Source organism: Somniosus microcephalus, chromosome 9, assembly GCF_052327205.1.
Source record: "Somniosus microcephalus isolate GS21.2 chromosome 9, FLI_Smic_1.0, whole genome shotgun sequence".
Lineage (NCBI taxonomy): Eukaryota > Metazoa > Chordata > Chondrichthyes > Squaliformes > Somniosidae > Somniosus > Somniosus microcephalus.
Window position 1 is genome coordinate 72552799 of NC_140995.1, and position 20171 is coordinate 72572969.

General features: G+C 56.3%; 1 protein-coding gene across 1 annotated transcript in view; it reads left to right on the plus strand.

The window, feature by feature from the left end:
- Positions 1-20171, plus strand: part of capn9 (calpain 9) — a 536943-nt gene that overhangs the window by 117609 nt on the left and 399163 nt on the right. The window contains exons 12-13 of the mRNA XM_085996768.1: positions 479-515; positions 3989-4072. Coding sequence (XP_085852894.1) covers positions 479-515; positions 3989-4072 — 121 coding nt within the window. The remainder of the gene's footprint in view (positions 1-478; positions 516-3988; positions 4073-20171) is intronic.

Consider the following 20171-nt stretch of genomic DNA (forward strand, 5'->3'; position numbering starts at 1 on the left):
ACTGCCCCCAACCTTCACCAACTGCCCCCAACCTTCACCAACTGCCCCCAACCTTCACCAACTGCCCCAACCTTCACCAACTGCCCCAACCTTCACCAACTGACCCCCAACCTTCACCAACTGCCCCAACCTTCATCAACTGCCCCCAACCTTCACCAACTGCCCTACCAACCTTCACCAACTGCCCCCAACCTTCACAAACTGCCCCCAACCTTCACCAACTGCCCCAACCTTCACCAACTGCCCCCAACCTTCACCAACTGCCCCCAACCTTCACCAACTGCCCCCAACCTTCACCAACTGCCCCCAACCTTCACCAACTGCCCCCAGCCTTCACCAACTGCCCCCAACCTTCACCAACTGCCCCCTCCAACAACAACAGTCCAGTTTACAGTATCATATTTCTTCTTATGTTATCATGTACAACTTTTAATGCAAGGTGGTTATACGCTTACTAAAAGTTATATTCTATTTGCAGTGAATTGGGGGATAAAGTTGGCGCCGATCTACCAGAGGTGGGTGTTTTTTTACTTAGTAACTTTGGAGTAAAATATCCAGTGTAGGTTTAGGCAAATGAGTGTCAGTGATGTCACCACTCTGCACCGAAAGCACGGTTTGGATTGGACACATTTGTGCTCTCGGTGCACAGCTTTTGCTCCATTTGAGGAATTTGGGTGCAAAGGTCTCCGAGCTGACCTCAGCACCCAAATTGACGATTTGTGGACTGAGTGGGTGAATTAGATGGACAATTACAGACCAGTCAGCCTAACCTCGGTGGTGGGAAAATTTTTGGAAAGAATTCTGCAGGACAGGATAAATTTAGAAAGACACGGATGAATCAAGGATAATATGGTTCCACATGGCAGACTGGTCACGAAGTTAAAAGATCCAGAGCAAAGTGTCAAGTTGGATTCAAAACTGTGCAGTTCTGGTCACCACATTACAGGAAAGATGTGACTGCACTGGAGAGGGTACAGAGGAGATTTACAAGGATGTTGCCGGGAGTAGAGAATTATAAGATGAGGAAAGACTGGATAGGCTGGGTCTGTTTTCCTTGGAACAGAGGAGGCTGAGGGGAGACCTTATTGAGATGTGTAAAATCATGAGGGGCCTAGATAAAGTGGATAGAAAGGACCTATTTCCCTTAGCAGAGGGGTCAAAAACCAGGGGGCACAGATTTAATGTAATTGGTGGAAGGTTTAGAGGGGATTTGAGGGGAAATTTCTTCACCCAGAGGGTTGTGGGGGTCTGGAACTCACTGCCTGAAAGGGTGGTAGAGGCAGGAACCCTTAGCACATTTAAAAGTAGTTGGATGTGCACTTGGGATGCTCTAACCTGCAGGGCTACAGACCAAGAGCTGGGAAGTGGGATTAGGCTGGATAGCTCTTTGTTGGCTGGCGCAGACACGATGAGCCGAAATGTCCTCCTTCCGTGCTGTAACTTTCTATGATTCTATGATCCCAGGGCTCTGCTGACCTCCCTGCCTGGGGCTCCCAGCCAGCATAGCTCCGTGGAGGGTAGCACAAATTCATAAATTCTACCCTGCTCTCCTGTCTCTGTATTCAGAATGTCACAGGCTTCCTACTTCGGGAAACATCAGTGTTCAAGGAGGTTGATTTTTGTTAGGGAAGATAATTAAAGGATACAGAACCACAGCGATAGATGGAGTTAAGATTCAGATCAGCCATGATCTAATTCAATGGAGGAACACTCGAGGGGCTGAATGTTCCTATGTCCCTAAATACAGTAAAATCTAGATCTGGATCCGACATCCAATATTGGATGAACAGAAATTTCCTAAATATTGGGAAGACCACCACAAATTCCGTTCCATCCAACCCTCTCCCTGACAACTGTCTGAGGCTGAGCCAGACTGTTTGCAACCTTGGTGTCATATTTGACTCCAAAATGAGCTTCCGACCACACACATGCGCCATCAGTAAGACCGCCTATTTCCACCTCCGGAACATCACCCTACTCCGCCACTGCGTCAGCTCATCTGCTGCTGAAACCCTCATCCATGCCTTTGTTACCTCCAGACTTGACTATTCCAATGCTCCTGGCTGGCCTCCCACATTCTACCCTACGTAACCATGAGGCCATCTAAACTCGGCTGCCCGTGTCCTAACTCATACCAAGTCCCGTTCACCCATCACCCCTGTGCTCACTGACCTACATTGGCTCCCAGTTAAGCAACGCCTCGATTTTAAAATTCTCATCCTTGTTTTCAAATCACTCCATGGCCTCACCCCTTCCTATCTGTAATTTCCTCCACCGCCACAACCCTCGGAGATCTATGCGCTCCTCCAATTCTAGTCTCTTGAACATCCCTGATTTTAATTGCTCCACCATTGGCAGCCGTGCCTTCGGCCGTATAGGCCCTAAGATGTGGAATTCCCTCCCTAAACCTCTCCGCCTCTCTCTCCTCTAAGACGCTCCTTAAAATCTACCTCTTTCTGCCCTAATATCTCCTTATGTGGCTCGGTGTCAAATTTTGTTTACAACACTCCTGTGAAGCGCTTTGGCACATTTTACTACATTAAAGATGCTGTATAAATCCAAGTTGTTGTTGTTGTTGTTGACCTTGCCTTTTTAGATCTTTTGCCAATATATCTGTGATTAGTCAATGCTGCACCACAGGTCATAAAGGACCTTCACCCTCAGCAGCACTGCAGATCTGACCCCTGAGATACTGGATCTGACCCCTGAGTTACTGGATCTGACCCCTGAGCTATTGGGAGTAATTATGACTTTTATGTAAAACGGGTGCTATCGACTCAGCCACCTGTTATACATCTCTCCCAATTTTCATTTCCGATATCACCCAAAGTCAAACTGACCCCCGTTCTGTGTGTTCTGTGCACAATGTGGAGTGAGGCTCTCTTCATTCAGGTTCTACCTACAGCCTGTGATTGCTGAATAATAACAGTGGGGTGTACTATTTTCGTTGAATTTCTTTGCTCATCTAGGCGAGGGATGTCTGTGCGAGAGAACGGAATACTTTCCCCACTTCCATTATGTGTGTCCGTATTAAGCTTTTCTAGTGTGGAATCAGCACAGTTGCAGAGTGAAGCTGCCTCCACTCTGATCCAAAGTGCCCCTGCACCTTAACCTCAGTTATTGCAGCAGTGTGAAATTTTTCCAACCCCTTTCCCCATCCTGCATATCCATGACATAGAGGAAGCCTTCATCCTTTCAGTCTATGTTGGATTGCAAGTTGACCTGTGAGCAGTGTTTGTCTTTGGTCCCAATTTATTTTATCGCCCACCCCACCCCCACAACCATGTAAATTATCAGGTGGTTAAAATGTTCACTTCCAAAATAATAAATCTGGATCATCTCTCCTTCCCCTAGTTATGATACCTAGAATCTCTGAGGGAAATGAACTTGCATTTCTATAGCGCCTTTCATGACCTCAGGACATCCCAAAGCACTTCACAGCCAAAGTACTTTTTGAAGTGTGATCACTGCTGTAATGTGGGAAAATGCAGCAGCCAATTTGCACGCAGCAAACTCCAACCAACAGCAATGTGATAATGACCAGGTAATCTGTGTTTTAGTGATGTAGGTTGAGGGATAAATATTGGCCAGGACATTAGGGAGAACTGCCCGGCACTTCTTTGAATGGGATTCTTTATATCCACCTGAGAGAGCACACTGGGCCTTGGTTTAATGTCTCAGCTGAAAGATGGCACCTCCGACAGTGCAGCACTCCCTCAGCACTGCACTGGAGTGTAGATTATGCGCTCAAGTCGCTGGAGTGGGACTTGGAACCCACAACCTCCTGACATCAGAGACGAGCGTGCTTTCCACTGAGCCACGGCTGATACCTAAATATAGTGCCCCCACCCTGGGGAACGGTGTGCTACGTTCGCTCTCTGTCACAGCTCAGTTTGTGTGGTCATCGCTCCTGCATGAAATGATGTTGAACCTTCAAAAAAAAAATGTATTCTACTGTTGGAGACTGAAAGAAAATTTGTTGTTGCAGCTGCCCAAACCCACAGACAAATGCCAGGAGGAAAGTGATGAGGAAAAACAGTTCCGCTCGCTGTTCCAACAAATCTCGGGGAAGGTGAGCAGCAACATTGGGCTAAATAATTTAGGAGTTGAGACTGAGGACACGGGAGGTTCAGGAGTGAAGATATGGGAGGTTCAGGAGTGAAGACACGGGAGGTTCAGGAGTGAGAGTGAGGATACGGCAGATTCAAGAGTGAGGACACGGGAGATTCAGGAATGAGAGTGAGGACATGGGAGATTCAGGAGTGAGAACACTGGAGATTCAGGAGCGAGAACACGGGAGATTCAGGAGTGAGAACACGGGAGATTCAGGAGTGAAGACACGGGAGTTCAGGAGAGAGAGTGAGGACACGGGAGGTTGAGGAGTGAGGACACGGCAGATTCAGCAGTGAGGACACGGGAGATTCAGGAGTGAGAGTGAGGACATGGGAGATTGAGGAGTGAGGACACGGGAGATTCAGGAATGAGAGTGAGGACGTGGTAGATTCAGGAGTGAGGACACGGGAGATTCAGCAGTGAGGACACGGGAGATTCAGGAGTGAGAGTGTGGACATGGGCAATTCAGGAATGAGGACACGGGAGATTCAGGAGTGAGGATTCTGGCGATTCAGGAGCGAAAACACTGGAGATTCAGGAGTGAGAACAAGGGAGATTCAGGAGCGAGGACACGGGAGATTCAGGAGCAAGGACACGGGAGATTCAGGAGCGAGGACACGGGAGATTCAAGAGCGAGGACACGGGAGATTCAGGAGCGAGGACACGGGAGATTCAGGAGCAAGGACACGGGAGATTCAGGAGCGAGGGCACGGGAGATTCAGGAGTGAGGACCCGGATGATTCAGGAGTGAGGACACGGGAGATTCAGGAGTGAGGACATGGGAGGTTGAGGTGTGAAGACACGGGAGATTCAGGAGTGAAGACACGGGAGATTCAGGTGTGAGGGCACGGGTGCTTCAGAAGTGAGGACACGGGGGATTGAGGAGTGAGGACCCGGGAGTTTCAGGAGTGAGGACACTGGAGTTTCAGGAGTGAGGCCATGGGAGTTTCAGGAGTGAGGCCACGGGAGTTTCAGGAGTGAGGACACAGGAGATTCGGGATCGAGGCCACGGGAGATTTGGGAGCGAAGACATGGGAGATTCAGCAGTGAGAACACGGGAGATACAGGAGTGAGTGAGGACATGGGCAATTCAGGAGTGAGGACATGGGAGATTCAGGAGTGAGGATTCTGGCGATTCAGGAGCGAAAACACTGGAGATTCAGGAGCGAGATCACGGGAGTTTCAGGAGTGCGATCACGGGATTTTCAGGAGTGAGATCACGGGAGTTTCAGCTGTGAGGACACGGGAGATTCAGGAGTGAGAGTGAGGACATGGGAGGTACAGGAGTGAGAGTGAGGACACGGGAGGTACAGGAGTGAGGACACAGGAGATACAGGAGTGAGGACACGGGAGATACAGGAGTGAAGACGTGGGAGATACAGGAGTGAAGCCGCGGGAGATACAGGAGTGAAGACGCGGGAGATACAGGAGTGAAGACGCGGGAGATACAGTATGAAGACGCGGGAGATTCAGGAGTGAGGGCGCGGGAGATTCAGGAGTGAGGGCACGGGAGATTCAGGAGTGAGGACACGGGAGATTCAGGAGTGAGGACATGGGAGATACAGGAGTGAAGGCACGGGAGATTCAGGAGTGAGGACCCGGAAGATTCAGGAGTGAGGGCTCGGGAGATTCAGGAGTGAAGGCACGGGAGATTCAGGAGTGAGGGCACGGGAGATTCAGGAGTGAGCGCACGGGAGATTAAGGAGTGAGGGCACGGGAGATTCAGGAGTGAGGGCACGGGAGATTCAGGAGTGAGGGCACGGGAGATTCTGGAGTGAGGGCCCGGAAGATTCAGGAGTGAGCGCCCGGAAGATTCAGGAGTGAGGGCACGGGAGATTCAGGAGTGAGGGCACGGGAGATTCAGGAGTGAGGACACGAGAGATTGAGGCGTGAAGACACGGGAGATTCAGGAGTGAGGACACGGGAGATTCGGGAGTGAGGACACAGGAGATTCGGGAGCGAGGAGATGGGAGATTCAGGAGCGAGGACGCGGGAGATTCAGGAGCGAAGACACGGGTTGATTCAGGTGTGAGGGCACGGGTGCTTCAGATGTGAGGACACGGGGGATTGAGGAGTGAGGACCTGGGAGTTTCAGGAGTGAGGACACGGGAGTTTCAGGAGTGAGGACACGGGAGATTCAGGAGTGAGGACACGGGAGATTCAGGAGTGAGGACACGGGAGATTCAGGAGTGAGGACACGGGAGATTCAGGAGCGAGGACGCGGGAGATTCAGGAGCGCGGATGCGGGAGATTCAGCAGCGAGGATGCGGGAGATTCAGGAGTGAGGACACGGGAGTTTCAGGAGTGAGGGTACGGGAGTTTTCAGGAGTGAGGACACGGGAGATACACGAGTGAGGGCACGGGAGATTCAGGAGCGAGGACGCGGGAGATTCAGGAGCGCGGACGCGGGGGATTAGCAGCGAGGACGCGGAAGATTCTGCAGCAAGGACGCGGGAGATTCAGGAGCGAGGACGCGGGAGATTCAGGAGCAAGGACGCGGGAGATGCGGGAGATTCAGGAGCGAGGACGCGGGAGTTTCAGGAGCGAGATCGCGGGAGTTTCAGGAGCGAGATCGCGGGAGATTCAGCAGCGAGGACGCGGGAGATTCAGGAGCGAGGACGCGGGAGATTTAGGATCGAGGACGCGGGAGATTCAGGAGCGAGGACGCGGGAGATTCAGGAGCGAGGACGCGGGAGATTCAGGAGCGCGGACGCGGGAGATTCAGCAGCGTGGACGCGGGAGATTCAGCAGCGAGGACGCGGGAGATTCAGGAGCGAGGACGCGGGAGATTCAGGAGCGAGGACGCGGGAGATTCAGGATCGAGGATGCGGGAGTTTCAGGAGCGAGATCGCGGGAGTTTCAGGAGCGAGATCGCGGGAGATTCAGGAGCGAGGACGCGGGAGATTCAGGAGCGAGGGTGCGGGAGATTCAGGAGCGAGGACGCGGTAGATTCAGGAGCGAGGACGCGGGAGATTCAGGAGCGAGGACGCGGGAGATTCTGGAGCGAGGACACGTGAGTTTCAGGGTTGAGGACACGGGAGATTCAGGAGTGAGATCACGGGTGTTTCAGGATTGAGATCACGAGAGTTTCAGGAGTGAGATCACGGGAGTTTCAGGAGTGAGATCACGGGAGTTTCAGCTGTGAGGACACGGGAGATTCAGGAGTGAGAGTGAGGACATGGGAGGTACAGGAGTGAGAGTGACGACACGGGAGATTCAGGAGTGAGGACACAGGAGGTACAGGAGTGAGGACACGGGAGATACAGGAGTGAAGACACGGGAGATACAGGAGTGAAGACGTGGGAGATACAGGAGTGAAGCCGCGGGAGATACAGGAATGAAGACGCGGGAGATTCAGGAGTGAGGGTGCGGGAGATTCAGGAGTGAGGGTGCGGGAGATTCAGGAGTGAGGGCACGGGAGATTCAGGAGTGAGGACACGGGAGATTCAGGAGTGAGGACACGGGAGATACAGAAGTGAAGGCACGGGAGATTCAGGAGTGAGGACACGGGAGTTTCAGGAGCGAGGACGCGGGAGATTCAGGAGCGCGGATGCGGGAGATTCAGCAACAAGGACGCGGGAGATTCAGCAGCGAGGACGCGGGAGATTCAGGAGCGAGAACGCGGGAGATTCAGGAGCGCGGATGCGGGAGATTCAATAGCGAGGACGCGGGAGATTCAGCAGCGAGGACGCGGGAGATTCAGGAGCGAGGACGCGGGAGATTCAGGAGCGAGGACGCGGGAGATTCAGGATCGAGGATGCGGGAGTTTCAGGAGCGAGATCACGGGAGTTTCAGGAGCGAGATCGCGGGAGATTCAGGAGCGAGGACGCGGGAGATTCAGGAGCGAGGGTGCGGGAGTTTCAGGAGCGAGGACGCGGGAGATTCAGGAGTGAGGACGCGGGAGATTCTGGAGCGAGGACACGTGAGTTTCAGGGTTGAGGACACGGGAGATTCAGGAGTGAGATCACGGGAGTTTCAGGATTGAGATCACGAGAGTTTCAGGAGTGAGATCACGGGAGTTTCAGGAGTGAGATTACGGGAGTTTCAGCTGTGAGGACACGGGAGATTCAGGAGTGAGAGTGAGGACATGGGAGGTACAGGAGTGAGAGTGACGACACGGGAGATTCAGGAGTGAGGACACAGGAGGTACAGGAGTGAGGACACGGGAGATACAGGAGTGAAGACACGGGAGATACAGGAGTGAAGACGTGGGAGATACAGGAGTGAAGCCGCGGGAGATACAGGAATGAAGACGCGGGAGATTCAGGAGTGAGGGTGCGGGAGATTCAGGAGTGAGGGCACGGGAGATTCAGGAGTGAGGACACGGGAGATTCAGGAGTGAGGACACGGGAGATACAGGAGTGAAGGCACGGGAGATTCAGGAGCGAGGACACGGGAGTTTCAGGAGCGAGGACGCGGGAGATTCAGGAGCGCGGATGCGGGAGATTCAGCAACAAGGACGCGGGAGATTCAGCAGCGAGGACGCGGGAGATTCAGGAGTGAGGACGCGGGAGATTCAGGAGCGCGGATGCGGGAGATTCAGCAGCGAGGACGCGGGAGATTCAGCAGCGAGGACGCGGGAGATTCAGGAGCGAGGACGCGGGAGATTCAGGAGCGAGGACGCGGGAGATTCAGGATCGAGGATGCGGGAGTTTCAGGAGCGAGATCACGGGAATTTCAGGAGCGAGATCGCGGGAGCTTCAGGAGCGAGGACGCGGGAGATTCAGGAGCGAGGGTGCGGGAGATTCAGGAGCGAGGACGCGGTAGATTCAGGAGCGAGGACGCGGGAGATTCAGGAGCGAGGACGCGGGAGATTCTGGAGCGAGGACACGTGAGTTTCAGGGTTGAGGACATGGGAGATTCAGGAGCGAGGACGCGGGAGATTCAGGATCGAGGACGCGGGAGTTTCAGGAGCGAGATCGCGGGAGTTTCAGGAGCGAGATCGCGGGAGATTCAGGAGCGAGGACGCGGGAGATTCAGGAGCGAGGGTGCGGGAGATTCAGGAGCGAGGACGCGGTAGATTCAGGAGCGAGGACGCGGGAGATTCAGGAGCGAGGACGCGGGAGATTCTGGAGCGAGGACACGTGAGTTTCAGGGTTGAGGACACGGGAGATTCAGGAGTGAGATCACGGGTGTTTCAGGATTGAGATCACGAGAGTTTCAGGAGTGAGATCACGGGAGTTTCAGGAGTGAGATCACGGGAGTTTCAGCTGTGAGGACACGGGAGATTCAGGAGTGAGAGTGAGGACATGGGAGGTACAGGAGTGAGAGTGACGACACGGGAGATTCAGGAGTGAGGACACAGGAGGTACAGGAGTGAGGACACGGGAGATACAGGAGTGAAGACACGGGAGATACAGGAGTGAAGACGTGGGAGATACAGGAGTGAAGACGTGGGAGATACAGGAGTGAAGACGTGGGAGATACAGGAATGAAGACGCGGGAGATACAGTATGAAGACGCGGGAGATTCAGGAGTGAGGGTGCGGGAGATTCAGGAGTGAGGGCACGGGAGATTCAGGAGTGAGGACACGGGAGATTCAGGAGTGAGGACACGGGAGATACAGGAGTGAAGCCGTGGGAGATACAGGAGTGAAGACGCGGGAGATACAGGAGTGAAGACGCGGGAGATACAGTATGAAGACGCGGGAGATTCAGGAGTGAGGGCGCGGGAGATTCAGGAGTGAGGGCACGGGAGATTCAGGAGTGAGGACACGGGAGATTCAGGAGTGAGGACATGGGAGATACAGGAGTGAAGGCACGGGAGATTCAGGAGTGAGGACCCGGAAGATTCAGGAGTGAGGGCTCGGGAGATTCAGGAGTGAAGGCACGGGAGATTCAGGAGTGAGGGCACGGGAGATTCAGGAGTGAGGACACGGGAGATTCAGGAGTGAGGACACGGGAGATACAGGAGTGAAGGCACGGGAGATTCAGGAGTGAGGACACGGGAGTTTCAGGAGCGAGGACGCGGGAGATTCAGGAGCGCGGATGCGGGAGATTCAGCAACAAGGACGCGGGAGATTCAGCAGCGAGGACGCGGGAGATTCAGGAGCGAGGACGCGGGAGATTCAGGAGCGCGGATGCGGGAGATTCAGCAGCGAGGACGCGGGAGATTCAGCAGCGAGGACGCGGGAGATTCAGGAGCGAGGACGCGGGAGATTCAGGAGCGAGGACGCGGGAGATTCAGGATCGAGGATGCGGGAGTTTCAGGAGCGAGATCACGGGAGTTTCAGGAGCGAGATCGCGGGAGATTCAGGAGCGAGGACGCGGGAGATTCAGGAGCGAGGGTGCGGGAGATTCAGGAGCGAGGACGCGGTAGATTCAGGAGCGAGGACGCGGGAGATTCAGGAGCGAGGACGCGGGAGATTCTGGAGTGAGGACACGTGAGTTTCAGGGTTGAGGACATGGGAGATTCAGGAGCGAGGACGCGGGAGATTCAGGATCGAGGACGCGGGAGTTTCAGGAGCGAGATCGCGGGAGTTTCAGGAGCGAGATCGCGGGAGATTTAGGAGCGAGGACGCGGGAGATTCAGGAGTGAGAGTGAGGACATGGGAGGTACAGGAGTGAGAGTGACGACACGGGAGATTCAGGAGTGAGGACACAGGAGGTACAGGAGTGAGGACACGGGAGATACAGGAGTGAAGACACGGGAGATACAGGAGTGAAGACGTGGGAGATACAGGAGTGAAGACGTGGGAGATACAGGAGTGAAGCCGCGGGAGATACAGGAATGAAGACGCGGGAGATACAGTATGAAGACGCGGGAGATTCAGGAGTGAGGGTGCGGGAGATTCAGGAGTGAGGGCACGGGAGATTCAGGAGTGAGGACACGGGAGATTCAGGAGTGAGGACACGGGAGATACAGAAGTGAAGGCACGGGAGATTCAGGAGTGAGGACACGGGAGTTTCAGGAGCGAGGACGCGGGAGATTCAGGAGCGCGGATGCGGGAGATTCAGCAACAAGGACGCGGGAGATTCAGCAGCGAGGACGCGGGAGATTCAGGAGCGAGAACGCGGGAGATTCAGGAGCGCGGATGCGGGAGATTCAGCAGCGAGGACGCGGGAGATTCAGCAGCGAGGACGCGGGAGATTCAGGAGCGAGGACGCGGGAGATTCAGGAGCGAGGACGCGGGAGATTCAGGATCGAGGATGCAGGAGTTTCAGGAGCGAGATCACGGGAGTTTCAGGAGCGAGATCGCGGGAGATTCAGGAGCGAGGACGCGGGAGATTCAGGAGCGAGGGTGCGGGAGTTTCAGGAGCGAGGACGCGGTAGATTCAGGAGCGAGGACGCGGGAGATTCAGGAGGGAGGACGCGGGAGATTCTGGAGCGAGGACACGTGAGTTTCAGGGTTGAGGACACGGGAGATTCAGGAGTGAGATCACGGGAGTTTCAGGATTGAGATCACGAGAGTTTCAGGAGTGAGATCACGGGAGTTTCAGGAGTGAGATCACGGGAGTTTCAGCTGTGAGGACACGGGAGATTCAGGAGTGAGAGTGAGGACATGGGAGGTACAGGAGTGAGAGTGACAACACAGGAGATTCAGGAGTGAGGACACAGGAGGTACAGGAGTGAGGACACGGGAGATACAGGAGTGAAGACACGGGAGATACAGGAGTGAAGACGTGGGAGATACAGGAGTGAAGCCGCGGGAGATACAGGAATGAAGACGCGGGAGATTCAGGAGTGAGGGTGCGGGAGATTCAGGAGTGAGGGCACGGGAGATTCAGGAGTGAGGACACGGGAGATTCAGGAGTGAGGACACGGGAGATACAGGAGTGAAGGCACGGGAGATTCAGGAGCGAGGACACGGGAGTTTCAGGAGCGAGGACGCGGGAGATTCAGGAGCGCGGATGCGGGAGATTCAGCAACAAGGACGTGGGAGATTCAGCAGCGAGGACGCGGGAGATTCAGGAGCGAGGACGCGGGAGATTCAGGAGCGCGGATGCGGGAGATTCAGCAGCGAGGACGCGGGAGATTCAGCAGCGAGGACGCGGGAGATTCAGGAGCGAGGACGCGGGAGATTCAGGAGCGAGGACGCGGGAGATTCAGGATCGAGGATGCGGGAGTTTCAGGAGCGAGATCACGGGAGTTTCAGGAGCGAGATCGCGGGAGATTCAGGAGCGAGGACGCGGGAGATTCAGGAGCGAGGACGCGGGAGATTCAGGAGCGAGGGTGCGGGAGATTCAGGAGCGAGGACGCGGTAGATTCAGGAGCGAGGACGCGGGAGATTCAGGAGCGAGGACGCGGGAGATTCTGGAGCGAGGACACGTGAGTTTCAGGGTTGAGGACATGGGAGATTCAGGAGCGAGGACGCGGGAGATTCAGGATCGAGGACGCGGGAGTTTCAGGAGCGAGATCGCGGGAGTTTCAGGAGCGAGATCGCGGGAGATTCAGGAGCGAGGACGCGGGAGATTCAGGAGCGAGGGTGCGGGAGATTCAGGAGGGAGGACGCGGTAGATTCAGGAGCGAGGACGCGGGAGATTCAGGAGCGAGGACGCGGGAGATTCAGGAGCGCGGATGCGGGAGATTCAGCAGCGAGGACGCGGGAGATTCAGCAGCGAGGACGCGGGAGATTCAGGAGCGAGGACGCGGGAGATTCAGGAGCGAGGACGCGGGAGATTCAGGATCGAGGATGCGGGAGTTTCAGGAGCGAGATCACGGGAGTTTCAGGAGCGAGATCGCGGGAGATTCAGGAGCGAGGACGCGGGAGATTCAGGAGCGAGGGTGCGGGAGATTCAGGAGCGAGGACGCGGTCGATTCAGGAGCGAGGACGCGGGAGATTCAGGAGCGAGGACGCGGGAGATTCTGGAGCGAGGACACGTGAGTTTCAGGGTTGAGGACATGGGAGATTCAGGAGCGAGGACGCGGGAGATTCAGGATCGAGGACGCGGGAGATTCAGGATCGAGGACGCGGGAGTTTCAGGAGCGAGATCGCGGGAGTTTCAGGAGCGAGATCGCGGGAGATTCAGGAGCGAGGACGCGGGAGATTCAGGAGCGAGGGTGCGGGAGATTCAGGAGCGAGGACGCGGTAGATTCAGGAGCGAGGACGCGGGAGATTCAGGAGCGAGGACGCGGGAGATTCTGAAGCGAGGACACGTGAGTTTCAGGGTTGAGGACACGGGAGATTCAGGAGTGAGATCACGGGTGTTTCAGGATTGAGATCACGAGAGTTTCAGGAGTGAGATCACGGGAGTTTCAGGAGTGAGATCACGGGAGTTTCAGCTGTGAGGACACGGGAGATTCAGGAGTGAGAGTGAGGACATGGGAGGTACAGGAGTGAGAGTGACGACACGGGAGATTCAGGAGTGAGGACACAGGAGGTACAGGAGTGAGGACACGGGAGATACAGGAGTGAAGACACGGGAGATACAGGAGTGAAGACGTGGGAGATACAGGAGTGAAGACGTGGGAGATACAGGAGTGAAGCCGCGGGAGATACAGGAGTGAAGACGCGGGAGATACAGTATGAAGACGCGGGAGATTCAGGAGTGAGGGTGCGGGAGATTCAGGAGTGAGGGCACGGGAGATTCAGGAGTGAGGACACGGGAGATTCAGGAGTGAGGACATGGGAGATACAGGAGTGAAGGCACGGGAGATTCAGGAGTGAGGACACGGGAGTTTCAGGAGTGAGGGCACGGGAGTTTCAGGAGTGAGGACACGGGAGATTCAGGAGCGAGGACAAGGGATATTCAGGGGTGAGGACACAGGAGTATCAGGAGCGAGGACACTGGAGATTCAGGGCGAGGACGCGGGAGATTCAGGAGCGAGGACCCGGGAGATTCAGGAGCAAGGACACGGGATATTCAGGAGTCAGGACACATGAGTTTCAAGGGTGAGGACACGGGAAATTCAGGAGTGAGATCACGGGAGTTTCAGGATTGAGATCACGGGAGTTTCAGGAGTGAGAACACGGGAGTTTCAGGAGTGAGATCACGGGAGTTTCAGGAGTGAGATCACGGGAGTTTCAGGAGTGAGATCACGGGAGTTTCAGGAGTGAGATCACGGGAGTTTCAGGAGCCAGGACGCGGGAGATTCAGGAGCGAGGACGCAGGAGTTTCAGGAATGTGAGTGAGGATACACGTGATTCAGGTGTGAGGACACGGGAGATTCAGGAGCGAGGACACGGGATATTCAGGAGCGAGGACACGGGAGTTTCAGGAGCGAGGACACGAGAGATTCAGGAGCGAGGACACGGGAGATTCAGGAGGGAGAACACGGGAGATTCTGGAGCGAGGACACGTGAGTTTCAGGGGTGAGGACACGGGACATTCAGGAGTGAGATCACGGGTGTTTCAGGATTGAGATCACGGGAGTTTCAGGAGTGAGATCACGGGAGTTTCAGCAGTGAGGACACGGGAGATTCAGGAGTGAGAGTGAGGACATGGGAGGTACAGGAGTAGGAGTGAGGACACAGGAGGTACAGGAGTGAGGACACGGGAGATACAGGAGTGAAGACGCGGGAGATACAGTATGAAGACGCGGGAGATTCAGGAGTGAGGGCGCGGGAGATTCAGGAGTGAGGGCACGGGAGATTCAAGAGTGAGGACACGGGAGATTCAGGAGTGAGGACATGGGAGATACAGGAGTGAAGGCACGGGAGATTCAGGAGTGAGGACCCGGAAGATTCAGGAGTGAGGGCTCGGGAGATTCAGGAGTGAGGGCACGGGAGATTCAGGAGTGAGGGCATGGGAGATTCAGGAGTGAGGGCACGGGAGATTAAGGAATGAGGGCACGGGAGATTCAGGAGTGAGTGCACGGGAGATTCAGGAGTGAGGGCACGGGAGATTCTGGAGTGAGGGCCCGGAAGATTCAGGAGTGAGAGTGAGGACATGGGAGGTACAGGAGTGAGAGTGAGGACACGGGAGATTCAGGAGTGAGGACACAGGAGGTACAGGAGTGAGGACACGGGAGATACAGGAGTGAAGACACGGGAGATACAGGAGTGAAGAGGTGGGAGATACAGGAGTGAAGCCGTGGGAGATACAGGAGTGAAGACGCGGGAGATACAGAAGTGAAGACGCGGGAGATACAGTATGAAGACGCGGGAGATTCAGGAGTGAGGGCGCGGGAGATTCAGGAGTGAGGGCACGGGAGATTCAGGAGTGAGGACACGGGAGATTCAGGAGTGAGGACATGGGAGATACAGGAGTGAAGGCATGGGAGATTCAGGAGTGAGGACCCGGAAGATTCAGGAGTGAGGGCTCGGGAGATTCAGGAGTGAAGGCACGGGAGATGCAGGAGTGAGGGCACGGGAGAATCAGGAGTGAGGGCACGGGAGATTCAGGAGTGAGGGCACGGGAGATTCAGGAGTGAGGGCACGGGAGATTCAGGAGTGAGGGCACGGGAGATTCTGGAGTGAGGGCACGGGAGATTCTGGAGTGAGGGCCCGGAAGATTCAGGAGTGAGCGCCCGGAAGATTCAGGAGTGAGGGCACGGGAGATTCAGGAGTGAGGGCACGGGAGATTCAGGAGTGAGGACACGAGAGATTGAGGCGTGAAGACACGGGAGATTCAGGAGTGAGGACACGGGAGATTCGGGAGTGAGGACACGGGAGATTCGGGAGCGAGGAGATGGGAGATTCAGGAGCGAGGACGCGGGTTGATTCAGGTGTGAGGGCACGGGTGCTTCAGATGTGAGGACACGGGGGATTGAGGAGTGAGGACCTGGGAGTTTCAGGAGTGAGGACACTGGAGTTTCAGGAGTGAGGACACTGGAGTTTCAGGAGTGAGGTCACGGGAGTTTCAGGAGTGAGGGCACGGGAGTTTCAGGAGTGAGGACACGGGAGATTCAGGAGTGAGGACACGGGAGATTCAGGAGTGAGGACACGGGAGATTCAGGAGCGAGGACGCGGGAGATTCAGGAGCGAGGACGCGGGAGATTCAGGAGCGCGGACGCGGGAGATTCAGCAGCGAGGATGCGGGAGATTCAGGAGTGAGGACACGGGAGTTTCAGGAGTGAGGGTACGGGAGTTTTCAGGAGTGAGGACACGGGAGATACACGCGTGAGGACACGGGAGATTCAGGAGCGAGGACGCGGGAGATTCAGGAGCGCGGACGCGGGAGATTCAGCAGCGAGGACGTGGAAGATTCAGCAGCGAGGACGCGGGAGATTCAGGAGCGAGGACGCGGAAGATTCAGGAGCGAGAACGCGGGAGATTCAGGAGGGAGGACGCGGGAGATTCAGGAGCGAGGACGCGGGAGTTTCAGGAGCGAGATCGCAGGAGTTTCAGGAGCGAGATCGCGGGAGATTCAGCAGCGAGGACGCGGGAGATTCAGGAGCGAGGACGCGGGAGATTTAGGATCGAGGACGCGGGAGATTTTGGATCGAGGACGCGGGAGATTCAGGAGCGAGGACGCGGGAGATTCAGCAGCGAGGACGCGGGAGATTCAGCAGCGAGGACGCGGGAGATTCAGCAGCGAGGACGCGGGAGATTCAGCAGCGAGGACGCGGGAGATTCAGCAGCGAGGACGCGGGAGATTCAGCAGCGAGGACGCGGGAGATTCAGCAGCGAGGACGCGGGAGATTCAGGATCGAGGATGCGGGAGTTTCAGGATCGAGGATGCGGGAGTTTCAGGAGCGAGATCGCGGGAGTTTCAGGAGCGAGATCGCGGGAGATTCAGGAGCGAGGACGCGGGAGATTCAGGAGCGAGGGTGCGGGAGATTCAGGAGCGAGGACGCGGTAGATTCAGGAGCGAGGACGCGGGAGATTCAGGAGCGAGGACGCGGGAGATTCAGGAGCGAGGACGCGGGAGATTCAGGAGCGAGGATGCGGGAGATTCAGGAGCGATGACGCGGGAGATTCAGGAGCGATGACGTGGGAGATTCAGGAGCGAGGACGCGGGAGATTCAGGAGCGAGGACGCGGGAGATTCTGGAGCGAGGACGCGTGAGTTTCAGGGTTGAGGACACGGGAGATTCAAGAGTGAGATCACGGGTGTTTCAGGATTGAGATCACGAGAGTTTCAGGAGTGAGATCACGGGAGTTTCAGGAGTGAGATCACGGGAGTTTCAGCTGTGAGGACACGGGAGATTCAGGAGTGAGAGTGAGGACATGGGAGGTACAGGAGTGAGAGTGATGACACGTGGACATTCAGGAGTGAGGACACAGGAGGTACAGGAGTGAGGACACGGGAGATACAGGAGTGAAGACACGGGAGATACAGGAGTGAAGCCGCGGGAGATACAGGAGTGAAGACGCGGGAGATTCAGGAGTGAGGGTGCGGGAGATTCAGGAGTGAGGGCACGGGAGATTCAGGAGTGAGGACACGGGAGATTCAGGAGTGAGGACACGGGAGATACAGGAGTGAAGGCACGGGAGATTCAGGAGTGAGGACACGGGAGTTTCAGGAGTGAGGGCACGGGAGTTTCAGGAGTGAGGACACGGGAGATTAAGGAGCGAGGACAAGGGATATTCAGGGGTGAGGACACAGGAGTATCAGGAGCGAGGACACTGGAGATTCAGGGGCGAGGAAGCGGGAGATTCAGGAGCGAGGACGCGGGAGATTCAGGAGCAAGGACGCGGAGGATTCAGGAGGGAGGATGCGGGAGATTCAGGAGCGAGGACGTGGGAGATTCAGGAGCGTGGACGCGGGAGATTCAGGAGCGAGGACGCGGGAGATTCAGGAGTGAGGAGGCGGGAGATTCAGGAGCGAGGACGCGGGAGAATCAGGACTGAGGACACGGGAGATTCAGGAATGAGAGTGAGGACACGGGAGATTCAGGAGCGAGGACACGGGAGATTCGGGAGCGAGGAGACGGGAGATTCGGGTGCGAGGTCATGGGAGATTCGGGACCGAGGACCCGGGAGATTCGGGAGCGAGGGCACGGGAGATTCGGAAGCGTGGAGACGGGACATTCGGGCGAGGACACGGGAGATTCAGGACCGAGGACACGGGAGTTTTGGGAGCGAGAACACGGGAGATTTGGGAGCGAGGACACGGCGGATTCAGGAGCGAGGACGCGGGAGATTCAGGAGCGAGGACGCGGGAGATTCAGGAGCGAGGACGCGGGAGATTCAGGAGCGAGGATGCGGGAGATTCAGGAGCGAGGACGCGGGAGATTCAGGAGTGAGGACGCGGGATATTCAGGAGCGAGATCACGGGAGTTTCAGGAGCGAGATCACGGGAGATTCAGGAGCGAGGACACGGGAGATTCAGGAGCGAGGACGCGGGAGATTCAGGAGCGAGGACGCGGGAGATTCAGGAGCGAGGACACGGGAGATTCAGGAGCGAGGACGCGGGAGATTCAGGTGCGAGGACGAGGGAGATTCAGGAGCGAGGACGCGGGAGATTCAGGAGCGAGGACGCGGGAGATTCAGGAGCGAGGATGCGGGAGATTCAGGTGGGAGGACGCGGGAGATTCAGGAGCGAGGACGCGGGAGATTCAGGATCGAGGACACGGGACATTCAATAATGTGAGTGAGGATACAGGTGATTCAGGTGCGAGGACATGGGAGTTTCAGGAGCGAGATCACGGGAGATTCAGGAGCGAGGACGTGGGAGATTCAGGAGCGAGTACGCGGGAGATTCAGGAGCGAGGACATGGGAGATTCAGGAGCGAGGACACGGGTGATTCAGGAGCGAGGACGCGGGAGATTCAGGTGCGAGGACGCGGGAGATTCAGGTGCGAGGACGCGGGAGATTCAGGAGCGAGGACGCGGGAGATTCAGGAGCGAGGACGCGGGAGATTCAGGAGCGAGGATGCGGGAGATTCAGGTGGGAGGACGCGGGAGATTCAGGAGCGAGGACGCGGGAGATTCAGGATCGAGGACACGGGAGATTCAATAATGTGAGTGAGGATACAGGTGATTCAGGAGCGAGGACATGGGAGTTTCAGGAGTGAGGACATGGGAGATTCAGGAGCGAGGACACGGGAGATTCAGGAGTGAGGACGTGGGAGATTCAGGAGCGAGGACGCGGGAGATTCAGGAGCGAGGACACGGGAGATTCAGGAGCGAGGACACGGGAGATTCAATAATGTGAGTGAGGATACAGGTGATTCAGGAGCGAGGACACGGGAGATTCAGGAGTGAGGACATGGGAGATTCAGGAATGAGAACACGGGAGATTCAGGAGCGAGGACGCGGGAGATTCAGGAGCGAGGACGCGGAGGATTCAGGAGCGAGGACGTGGGAGTTTCAGGAACGAGGACACGGGAGATTCAGGAGCGAGGTCGCGGGAGTTTCAGGAGCGAGATCGCGGGAGTTTCAGGAGCGAGGACGCGGGAGATTCAGGAGCGAGGACGCGGGAGATTCAGGAGCGAGGACGCGGGAGATTCAGGAGCGAGGACGCGGGAGATTCAGGACCGAGGACGCGGGAGATTCAGGACCGAGGACGCGGGAGATTCAGGAGCGAGGACGCGGGAGATTCTGGAGCGAGGACGCGTGAGTTTCAGGGTTGAGGACACGGGAGATTCAGGAGTGAGATCACGGGTGTTTCAGGATTGAGATCATGAGAGTTTCAGGAGTGAGATCACGGGAGTTTCAGGAGTGAGATCACGGGAGTTTCAGCTGTGAGGACACGGGAGATTCAGGAGTGAGAGTGAGGACATGGGAGGTACAGGAGTGAGAGTGACGACACGGGAGATTCAGGAGTGAGGACACAGGAGGTACAGGAGTGAGGACACGGGAGATACAGGAGTGAAGACACGGGAGATACAGGAGTGAAGCCGCGGGAGATACAGGAGTGAAGACGCGGGAGATACAGTATGAAGACGCGGGAGATACAGTATGAAGACGCGGGAGATTCAGGAGTGAGGGTGCGGGAGATTCAGGAGTGAGGGCACGGGAGATTCAGGAGTGAGGACACGGGAGATTCAGGAGTGAAGGCACGGGAGATTCAGGAGTGAGGACACGGGAGTTTCAGGAGTGAGGGCACGGGAGATTCAGGAGCGAGGACAAGGGATATTCAGGGGTGGGGACACAGGAGTATCAGGAGCGAGGACACTGGAGATTCAGGGGCGAGGACGCGGGAGATTCAGGAGCGAGGACGCGGGAGATTCAGGAGCAAGGACGCGGAGGATTCAGGGGGGAGGACGCGGGAGATTCAGGAGCGAGGACGT